The sequence below is a fragment of the Macaca fascicularis genome, chromosome 11 (assembly GCF_037993035.2).
Source record: "Macaca fascicularis isolate 582-1 chromosome 11, T2T-MFA8v1.1".
NCBI classification, from domain to species: Eukaryota; Metazoa; Chordata; class Mammalia; order Primates; family Cercopithecidae; genus Macaca; species Macaca fascicularis.
Genome location: NC_088385.1, coordinates 136094698 through 136106075, shown reverse-complemented (window position 1 = coordinate 136106075; position 11378 = coordinate 136094698). Strand labels below are relative to the sequence as shown.

At 49.9% G+C, this 11378-nt stretch overlaps 1 protein-coding gene and 1 long non-coding RNA gene across 44 annotated transcripts in view; one reads left to right on the top strand and one right to left on the bottom strand.

Moving 5' to 3' along the window:
• Positions 1 to 232: 232 nt before the first annotated feature.
• GLT1D1 (glycosyltransferase 1 domain containing 1) overlaps positions 233 to 11378 on the bottom strand; it is a 150821-nt gene continuing 139675 nt past the window's right edge. For all 33 annotated transcript variants that reach the window (XR_012420829.1, XR_012420830.1, XM_074008405.1 and 30 more), the window contains one exon: positions 233 to 2265. Coding sequence is in view for 31 of the 33 variants with exons in the window: in XM_074008405.1 (XP_073864506.1) it covers positions 2104 to 2265 (162 nt within the window). In the remaining 2 variants the exon portion in view is untranslated. The remainder of the gene's footprint in view (positions 2266 to 11378) is intronic.
• Positions 9785 to 11378, top strand: part of LOC102124964 (uncharacterized) — a 53827-nt gene continuing 52233 nt past the window's right edge. For 6 of the 11 annotated variants that reach the window (XR_012420843.1, XR_012420844.1, XR_012420842.1 and 3 more), the window contains exon 1: positions 9785 to 11070. This is a non-coding gene — a long non-coding RNA (uncharacterized lncRNA). The remainder of the gene's footprint in view (positions 11071 to 11378) is intronic. The other 5 variants (XR_012420835.1, XR_012420838.1, XR_012420841.1 and 2 more) reach the window with 4 other exon arrangements.

Sequence of the window (11378 nt, the reverse complement as noted above, 5' to 3'; positions counted from 1 at the left end):
ATAAATAAATGTTTAAACATAAAGTGAACCAAGTGTGAAACTGACACCATGTAGAACCCTCATGGAAAAGCCCTGGTTTTACATCTATACTTGGGTATTAAAATAGTGGCTGCATTTTAACCCCCACTGAACTAGATGCTAGAGTGTCTGTACTTCCTTTGAAGACGTGAGGTCTGGCGGAGGGATCTGCCCCTTGCAGAAGACTCCTCACCGTGGGAAGAAACAGAGGCTATTTTCATATGGCTAATGGTGACATACTTTATTAATTTAAAAACACGCCCGTCCCCCACAGTGCATGGGGCAGGTGCTCGTTTTCCTACAAAGACATAAATGGTGATGTGGAGGTACGTGGAGGTCAAGCATCTACAGGGTCATTCAAGGAGGAACAGATTCAAGCTTTCGGACGATCAGGGTTTTGTAAATAGCAGCATCTTCAGATCTAAGACAATACTGGACCTGGTAGGACCTTTTCTTTGGGTGGTATGAATGACTCCAGATTCAGACCAGGCCGTCCACTCCGGGCCCAGGCTCTGCCTCTCCCTCCTCTGTCCCACACCTAGACATGAAAGCCATAACCCTTGGGTCCCTCAGAGGACAAAAACAAGGGGGGCGGGGGTGATGGGAGGCATTGTTGAGCAGCCCTCTCACTGCTGGGAGCCTCTGCTGTTTCCAGCTAGCCTTTCTGGAAAGCGATTCTGTTCCACGATGGAGGCAGTGGAATGAAACATCAAATTACACGGCACAAGATCCAAGCTAGTTGTTCTCATCCCCGGGGCATCAGAGTTTGAGAAGTTTAGTTTGAGGCTACTTCTTTTAAAAACAAGATGTAGGTTGTGCCATTTAAAAAAAAAAAAATGATGGTTGAAAACATGAAAGCAGAAAGTTCAGACATCCTAAAACTCGAAGCCAAGACAGCGCCGGTGGAATCTTCTCCCTCGGCCGTCCGAAGCGCCTGCACCCGCTTTCACCGAATGCTTCCCACAGCAATGCTCTGCCCTGGCTGTGCCTTCTCGCCTCCTTAAAGCAGACTCTGCTTTCTACCCACACGAGGTGGGAAACACCGCCTTCCCCATTTGTTGTAAGGAATCTATGGGCATACAACAATTTCAGTATTCAGTGGAGGTTTTCCCAGGCAAATTCCACTAGCAGAGGACAAGGAAGACTGCACGTTCTCATGTGACATGGATGACATGGATGGGGCGAGGCCACCATTACCATGATGGCAGGGCTGGCACGGCTGACCTCACTGTGTGGCTGCAAAGCCCTGCAGACCTGAGCTCCATCCTGCCAAGGCCTGGAGGCTGGTGACCCTTCCAACACCCATCCCTGGGTCCCTGATGTGGGAAGGGGAAAGGCCCACCCTGGACCCAAAGCCCCAGGCCTCCATCTCAGGGTCACTTGAGTGTTTTGCAGGCTACGCGTGACGTGGCGCTTGTTCCTACCTGGTTTTCCACTAAAATTCAGCCAAGAGGTGGGCGGGGCCACAAGCAGCCTGGCCACTTTTCTAAAAAGCACAACTTTCAATTCCACCATTGAAAAGTGAGATGTGCTGGGCGTGAGCTCACTCACAGCACTTTCTATTGTTCAGAGAAGCCTGGGGCCACCCACGTGTCTGTCAGAGTCCTGAGATCACAACAAAGATCCTGCTAGGACCCGGCTCAGCTGACATGTCTGTGTTTTGCTTTTGCCTTTCAAACTGGCAATGATGGGTAGAGGTCGGTCAGAAGGCAGGTGGGGGGAGTCTGAACCGTGACTGCTTGAAAATAAGCCTCTATTGTCTGCACCAAAGCCCTAAAGCAGGTAATCAAATTCCTCTCCCCAATTCCCTGAAAACCAGTTCCCCTTTCCCTGTCCCAGTCAACCCAGTCACTCATGCACCTCCATCAGGACTGGCCGGTGAACACACCTGGGACAGCATCTGAACGCACAGAAGGATATGGGATAAACGCAGTGGCTCTGGGGACTCACGACCAACATTTTCTAGGATTCTGCTGAGGCTGGTTTTATATGAATGGCCCGGGACCCACGTTACCCAGAACTCTGTCTCTGAGTGTCCACCCAAAGCTGTGTGTCGGACAGCGGGTGTCTGATGAGGCAGGGCCCTCAATCTTCAGTGCTTCCTTCCAGCTTCCTGATGAGCTGTTGGTAGGTATCTCTTTCCACCTGCCATGAATGATACGTTCTCACGTATTCCCTTCCGTTCACTACAATTTCCTTTTCTAACGCAGGCTCACTAAGCAGTCTCTTTGCCAGATGAACAAACTCCTGCAAAAAAAGGAAGGAGAAGTAGACATAAATCACTGACGAAGGGAGATTTTGCAAATGCACCCAAGACCCTGTGTCTGCATTAGCTGCTGGTCTTGCCGTTGTCTGCCTCCTGGACCTGGAGACAGTGACTTTTAGGAGGGATGGGAGTTAATGCAAACATTGAGACTGAGTGGGAAATAATATATATGCAGACACACACACACACGTACACGCACATGCACACACACGTGCACACGCACACGGACACACACACACGCACATGCACACACACACACACATATGCTGGGATGAACATCATAAAAAATACTGGAGCCACCAACTCCCTTCCCTAGATCAACAAGACCACTTGTCTTCCCAAGGACTCTCAGATCCACAGTTTCTTCCCTCTCATAAGTGGAGCCTCAGATGTGAACTTAGGTCTTTCCCCAGAGTCTGAGTCCCACACAATACAACCCCCACCCCATTTCTTTTCCTTTGTGTTGTTCTGTCCTCTTCCCTGGGTGCAGAGCCAAGCCTGTCTTCACAATACAGGTGGTGTCTGGTGCAGTGGAAAGCACTAGTGCTTCAGATCCAGATCTGGGTTCAAATTCTTCTGAACGACCTAACTTTGCTGTGTGGCCTTGGGCAAGCTAGTGAGCCTCTCTGGGCCCCACATTTCCCATCTGTGGAGGACTGATGGGTACTGAGTCGGTAAACCCAGCCCTGCCCCGAGTCCCAGGGGCTCCCCGCATGAAGCAGCGAGGGAGGGGGATGTAACAGCCCTTTGTTGTTCTGGTCTTTCTGCAGCTCAGCTTCCGGCCGCGTTTCCGCTTATGCTCCTCACTGATGAAGCCTTGCAGACCCTTGGCGCGGCAATGAGAGAGTGCTCCTGCTGACCTGCTTTTCATATCAAAGCCCTTCAGGATTTCAGGATTGGAAAAATAAATTAGAAGTATTTTGACTGTTAAAGGGTATTCAGGGAGAGGAGGGGACCAGTCATTACTCTCCATGTGTGCACATAAATCAGCAGCAGAGTTCTTGATGCAGGAGGCGTGGGTTTAAAATCACACCCTACCCTTCACATGAGCGGCAGTGGGTCAGTTTCTTACCCTCCCTGTGCCTCAGCTCCTCAACTGTCAATCAGGGGTAGTCACATACCTCTTTCCTAGGGTGTTGAGAGGATAGCAAACGAGTTACTGCAAACAAAGAATTTTGAGCAAAGCCCAGCACATGCTTAGCTCTCGTTACCATGGTTATTCCCCTACAGCCCACGTAAATTCCAAGAAGGCAGCTATGTCTAAGATCAACACACAGCGCTCTTGCTGTTTAAAAGGAACATAAACATATTCTCCAAATTATTGTTAATTAAATGTTGAATGCCTTTTATAGCTGGCAATATACACAGTCATATTTATGGTACAGTAGAATTATATTTTTATAGATTATGTTTATACTTTATAGCAAATTGGTAGTCGTTTTATAATAAAAATATAATATGTTTATTCTCGTTTCAGGGCAGAACAACATTCTTATTAAAATTATTTGAGATGCTTATAGCTGGGTATATTATTTTATGATGCTGGTCATATCTTTGATTTATCTCACGTGGAGACTTTGGTGGAAACCCAATCCCCTCCTTCCTCGCTCTGCTTATTATTCTTACAGAATGTATGGCCCTTTTACCACAAAATCCTGAATTACAGAGTTTCTAGGAACAGGTTGTAATAAAACACACTCTTCTTTTCTCTCCGTATAGAAGAGTGAACAAAAAAACATATACTTAAATAAAGCAAGAGAGAGGGGGGTTATGAGTAAGCAACATCTTGGCTGCTGGCTTAATAAAACCCTGGATGACTGGCAGAAAGAAAGGAAAAGAAAACCATCAGAAAAAGCAAACATCTCTCTTGAATCATAAGTCACTCCCTGAAGCTCTGGATTCTTTTCTTCTGGACTAAAAGCTCCTATGCAGCTGCATCGGGAATCTGCTGGACACGCGCCTGTGGACATGAGAAATCCATGTGGACACAGACTCTGTTGTTTGCTTACCAGTGTAGACAGTTTGCAAAGGTGGCCACACCCTCTACCCCTGTATGCATGCCTCTTTGCAATATGACACTGCCACTCTCCCCACTGAGCGGGTGTGGTCTATTCCCCACCCCGCCCCGATGACTCTGACTTGGTCGGGTAATTTGCTTTGACTGACAGGACACATCAGAAGTGATGCGGTCTGCCTTCCATGCAAAGCTTCAAAAGCTCTTATAGCTTCCAAACATTCCCCGGCTCTGTGAGAGCCCTGGAGACCGCCAGGTAAAGCAAAGCCTGGGCTAGCCTCCTGGGGGAAGGGAGGCCATGTGAACACGGGCACTGAGCAATGACCAGCACCATGAGTGAGGCTGTCTAGGACTATCCAGCTCCAGGCCAGCTGCCGGAAGACCCTCGCTGGACCAGTGGCCCCAGGCCACTCCCCAAACCAGCAGAAGCACCACCCCGCGAACCCAGCTCCAACTGCAGACTCAGAAAACTGCAAACAAATAAAATAGTGGTAGTTGTAAGGCACTGACTTTTGGGATTCTTAGTTACACAGCTATGTATAACCGATACTCTCGCCAGGCACTCAGCGCCTCCTCTTCAACAAGAGAACCGTGAATGTTTGAAGTTCTACCCCTCTGCAACACGGACTGGGCAGAAGGACCCTGTCTCCACTTCCAAAAGCTGGTCCTGATTTGTCCGAGCCAGTTGTGGTGTGGCAGACACACCCTGGGCCGACCCCAGGAACCCCGGCCCATGACGTGAGTGTGGGTGGACTTGCCTCCGACCAACAGAATATGGCAAAGATCCGGGGATGTGGCTCCCTCGACAGGGTGACGTCACACAGGACATCATCTCAGCGGAGCGGAGCAGGGGACACCCGTGTTGCCAGGCTGAGGGGCAGCAAACCACAATCAGTCCTGACTTATGATGGCTCAGCTTCAGGTTTTTCCGTTTTCCAATGGTGTGAGAGTGAGATGCTTTCGGTAGAAACCGAACTTCAGGCACCCATACAACCATTCTATTCTTACTCTCAGTACAGTAGTTGATAAATTATATGAGATATGCAAAACCGTACTCTAATACAGGCTTTGCGTTGGATGACTTTGCCCAGCTGTAGGTTAGTGTAAGGGTTCTGAGCACTGTTGAACCCTACCCCAGGTAGGCTGGGCTAAGCTGTGATACTCCGGAGGTTGCTGTATTAAGTGCATTTTCTCTTCTTCTTCTTTTTTTTTGGGGGGGGGGGACAGGGTCTCGCTCTGTCACCCAAGCTGGAGTACAGTGGTGCAATCACAGCTCACTGCAGCCTCAACCTCCTGGGGTCAAGAGATCTTCCCACCTCAGCCTCCCATGTAGCTGGAAATACAGGCACATGCCCCTTATCTGGCTAATTTTTGTATTTTTTCTGAAGATGGGGTTTCACTGTGTTGCGCAGGCTGTTAAGTGCATTTTTAGCTTCCATTGGGTTTATTGAGATGTAACTCAATCACACATCCAGGGGCATCTGTCCCGTCAGCTTCTAAGAGCTGAGGTGGCCTCTGGCCAACAACCAGGGAGAGAACAATGGCCTTAGGAAACTAAACCCTGCCACCAACCATGCTCTAGATGAGAATGTGGCCCGGCCACCCAGAGTGCAGCCTGGTGGGACTTGAGGCCCTGAGCTGAGGACCCACCTGGGCTGTGCCCAGAGCCTGGACCCGCAGAAACTGCCAGATGGCAGATGGGCGTGGCTTCAAGCTTCTGAGTTTGTGTTGATTTGTTGCATGCAATAGAGAACAAACACTGTTTTCCTGTTCTCCCCTGCCAACGTTTGACCCAAGTCTGGCCACTGAGATTCTCAGAGGCGTTTGAACCAGAGGAACTCCATCTTGAATAGCAGCTGGGTAAACTGAGGCTGAGACCTGCTGGGCTGCATTCCCAGACGATGAAGGCATTCTAAGTCACAGGATGAGACAGGAGGTCGGCACAAGACAGAGGTCATAAAGACCTTGATGATAAAACAGGTTGCGGTAAAGAAGCCGGCCAAAACCCACTAAAACCAAGATGGCAGCAAGAGTGACCGTTGGTCGTCCTCACTGCCACACTCCCACCGGTGCCAGGACAGTTTACAAATGCCATGGCAATGTCAGGAAGTTGCCCTATATGGTCTAAACAGGGGAGGCGTGAGTCATCCACCCCTTGTTTGGCATATCACCAAGAAATAACCATAAAAATGGGCAACCAGCAGCCCTCGCGGTGCTCTGTCTACAGAGTAGCCGTTCTTTATCCTTTCACTTTCTTAATAAACTTGCTTTCACTTTACGAACTCGCACTGAATTCTTTCTTGTGACAGATCCAAGAACCCTCTCTTGGGGTCTGGCTTGGGACCCCTTTCACGTACCAAGATGGGAGGGAGAGGGCAGCAGTCAGTGTCTTCCGGAAAAAGTGGTTTCCTCCTTCTAAGAAGAGAACACTGGGAACCACTGCCCCCTCCAGCCTCTGAGGCCACCCAGGTCGCGTGGGGAGCCCAGATCCACTGCGGCGATTCCCACCCACCTCCGGACGACACGGCACACAGGCAGGCAGGGCCAGACACTCACACGGAGGAGGAGAGCCGTGCCCGCCCTGACATGCCACGCCGGACATCAGCAGTGGCTCTGGAATCTGACACCGGACACCTCATCAAATGCACTGAAGAGCTACACAGCAGGACTTGCCACCCTGAGTGTCCCTGAGACGGATCCTTCCAGCCCAGGTGCTGCAGGTTTCACACAGGTTTCAGCCAGGAGCTGCGGAAAAGCCGATTGGCTGTAACCCTGGAGGAGGGGGGGCGTCCACTCAGGATCTTCCATTGGCCATGCAGTGATCTACTCTAGAAAATTATTTATGAAAATAACTCAGAGGCCGGGCGCGGGGGCTCATGCCTGTAAACCCAGCACTGCGGGAGGCGGAGGTGGGCAGATTACCTGAGGTCAGGAGTTCCCGACCAACCAGGCCAACATGGTTAAACCCTGTCTCTACTAAAACTACAAAAAAATTAGCTTGTCATGGTGGTGGGCACCTGTAATCCCAGCTACTCAAGAGGGTGAGGTAGGAGGATCGCTTGAACCTGGGAGGCAGAAGTTGCAGTGAGCTGAGAGCACCATTCATTGCACTCCAGCCTGGGCGAGAAGAGCAAAACTCTGTTTAAAAAAAAAAAAAAAAAAAGAAAAAAGAAAAGAAAAGAATTCACTGGGCATTACAGAGGGCAGACGCTAAAAACTCAAAGCAAAGCCAAGTACGGAAATTCCATCTCTCAGGAGAGTTAAAAAACACAAGCCTCACCTCTGTTCCCGATCAGCAGTGGAAGACGCAAACGCCTTCTGGGGCCCAGCAGGTGGAGTGGGAGGTGAACACAGCCACCGTGGTCAATACAGGCCTGTGCTGGTTGCCGCATTTCTTTCTTTTCTTTTTTTTTTTTTTTTCCCAAGAGAGGTCTAAATTCTGGATATTTATGTAAAAGTGTTCCATGTTAAATATCAACAAGTAATTCAATATTGTAAGAATACAGCAAACTAAACAAAACACATGTGCAGACCAGACCTAGGTCCAGGGCCACAGGTGTGCCAACCCTAGCTCAGGTAATGCACTTGTGATGTTAAAATAATAATAATAATAATAATGCAAAAGAGCATAGTTTTGTCTTTAGAGGGTAATTACTCAGTTAGTAGATGACCGTCCTCAGAGCTTCTTCCTTTCTGAGGAGTCTGGGGCTGCTGGTGGAGCATTTCTCATTGAATCCTTTTGACCTTCTCCATCTCCCTGAGGTTTCACCAAGATCCAGAGGACAAGAAGTCGTGCCCTTTTGTTTTGTTTGTTTGTTTTTGCTTTTTTGAGATGGAGTCTCTCTCTGTCGCCCAGGCTGGAGTGCAGTGGCACAATCTCGGCTCACTGCAACCTCTGCCTCCGGGGGTCAAGCGATTCACCTGCCTCAGCCTCCCAAGTAGCTGAGATTACAGGCTTGTGCCACCACGACCGACTAATTTTTGTATTTTTAGTAGAGATAGGGTTTTGCCATGTTGGCCAGGCTGGTCTTGAACTCCTGGCCTCAAGTGATCCACCTGCATTGACCTCCCAAAGTGCTGGGATTACAGGCATGAGCCACTGCGCCCAGCCAGTACCCGTTTTATAAAATGAATATTAGAACCCCATTACAATCCTTCTCATGATGATGTCACCTCAAAGCCACAGAACAAAAGGGGAAAAAACTCCACGAGAAGCGAAAGCCTTGAGCAGGACGCATGCTGGGGCTGGCAGATTTAAAATGTTATGGTTTTAAAGAGCATTACATTCTGACAACCTTCAGCAAGTGATACATACTTATTTTTCCAAGATGAGCTACAGTCAATCACAGGAAAACTCTGAATTTCAGGCTTGGTGTGTTAAATTAAACAGCCCCGAAGCTCCTCTCCCGCTGCTTCAAATACGACAGCTTATTGATGGGAGACGTTGACAGGGAAGTTTCTCAAGACTGGCACAGGCTGCCGTCGTTAAAGATCTCGGGTGTTCCTCAGGCTTTTCTAGTTGCAGCCTTTGAGTTAATTAAGGCTTCGACGGTGGCTTTGTTTCTCAAACCTTGCTGTAAGACTCCCTAACGGAGCTTGTAAAACACACACGCCCTCAGCCCCCAAGATACTGATGGGGTGGGTGGACGGTGGGGTGCAGGAAAGTGCATTTGCTAACAGTGCCCAACGGCGCCCCCAGGGGGTTGTGGGAAGCCTGACAGGTCTAAGGCAGCCTGCCGTGCCTGCCTCGTTTTCCACAAATTTGGTCGTAGGACAGATTTCCTGTGTTCGAAACTGCAAGTTGTGAGGCTCCTCCTTCAAGACCTCAATGCCTAGAAGAGGAACAGGCACCTGACTGTGGTACTTTTCTAGTACACGACACCATCCCTGTGGTCACATTTTACAGCACTATCCAAACTGTCACCGCTGACAACCCTGTCTCAAAAGAAAAAAAAACAAAAACAAAACAAAACAAAAAACAGCTATGGGAATCTTCTGCATATGGAGACTGAGCAAGGCAACAGGGTAGGGTCGGAAATAACCTCTCGGTCAATGAGCCCTGTGCATAGCAACTGCTCGAGACAGAGCCAGAGGACAAGGTGGTAGGGTGGGGACTCTGACCCCTACTCACGATGCTTGACCCCTCTGCCCCCAGTCACAATGCTTGAGTCTGATGTCCATTCCAAGACTGACCCCCGTGAATCTGCCAGTGGGCCCTGTGCATGCACACTGAGCCAGGGAGGCTCCGTGCTCAGGCCCTTTGCCGGGACAATGCCTGAGCGTGTATCTAACAGGTCACCCACAGACATGGTGGGTGCTCAGAAGTGACGGTGCGTGGGAGTCTGTAGCATGCGGAAGGAGGTGTGCAGGTGCAGGTGCAGGTGCAGGTGCAGGTGCAGGTGCAGGTGCAGGTGCAGGTGCAGGTGCAGGTGCAGGTGCAGGTGCAGGTGCAGGTGCAGGTGCAGGTGGGGACACTAAACAAAGGAGAGCCAGCAGGTGAGAACGCTAATTCCTTTCCGGTTCATTTCGCTGCTAGTGGAGGGGAGGACAGCCTCAATGAGGGGCAAATGCTTCTTTCTTCAACACTTCTTTAGCACAGAGAGAGCCAGCCTCTGGCCAAGAACCTCCAGTGGAGGTCGGGATCCAGCCAGAAATTAACAACAGCAGCCAACCACATACACGGAATGAGGCTTCAGAATTCAGGACCTGGGGGATTTTAGTAATTCGGCTACTATAGCCTTCTATTACGTATCATCTCCAGTGAGGTCTAAGGCCATGCCCGTCAACAACAGATCCATGTTTCTTAACCAAAATGTATGATAGTCCCATGACGCAGGACAAACAAAGCCCTAGGTAACTTCACATCAGTTCAGAAAGGAGTTATGGCACCAAACTCACTAAAAAGAGTGGTCTTATGGGTGGTGAGACAGTAAAACTCTTCTTTCCCTTCTGGTATTTGCACACCAGAGGTCGATTGTGCTGGTCAAAGGACAGCTGTTATTTGAGAAGGGAAAACAGTGCATAGACCTGGGTAACTAACAGCAGGGTCATTGACCACGGGAGAACTTGTATTTTATTCCTGCCATTCCCAGGGCTCTGTGGCTCATGAAATACATGGTGCAGGGTTAGTGTGGCTCAAAGGCATTGCTGTGGCTGAGGTAGGAGGGAGCAAGAGCCCTCGTCCTCTGTAAGCCGGGTAGGTCCGTAGACGTCCGTGTGAACAAGGACTCCGGCCATCAGTCAGGTACCTGCTAGTAAAAATGTACAGAGCTGGCGGGTGGGCCCCAATCGCAGTTTTTTCAAGCACATGTTTTCGAAGCGCTTTTTGAATTCTGAAATTGCAGAAAAGGAACTAGGAATTTGGACTATTCCTATGTACCCTCTCCCCCTCCACACACACAGATCAAGAGATGGGAGCCCAGGTCACCCAGGAATCTGCCTGAGGTTAACATCACTGAGTGGCCACATCACTGAGTGGCAGAAAAAGCATCTAGACCCAGACCGTCCCCCTCCAAGCACCACCCTCCGCACCCCTCCTCCCCCCCCCACACACACACACAGACAGGGGAAACCTGGGAGCCACCGATGAAGCTAAGAAAACTACCTCAGGAATATTTTCTGTGCTTCTCATTCGCTCACTTTCCAGATGATGGGCCGAGCAGAACACTAGCCATTTCAACATACAACTGGCTGGCTGAAAGGTGCTTCTGCTGCTCTGGTGTGCTTTAGGGGTTGGTGGGGAGAAGATGGGCATCTTGAAGGAAAGAAGAAGGTGAGAGGCAGGGAAGGGAGGGAAGAGGGGGCCCAGGAGACTTTCTCCTGGGCTCGTGTGATGGCTTAGTGTGTTACAGCAGGAGGAAGCTGGAGGGAAAGATCAGCCCATTAAAGTGTGGCAGTAAATCTGCCATTCATTCTGGTTATGCCTGGGGGAGAGGAAAGAAACACAAGCAGGCTGGGGTGGTGGCTCACGCTTGTCATCCCAACACGGTGGGAGGCCGAGGTGGGCAGGTCACTTGAGGTCAGGAGTTTGAGACCAGCCTGGCCAACACGGTGAAACCCCATCTCTATCAAAAATACAAA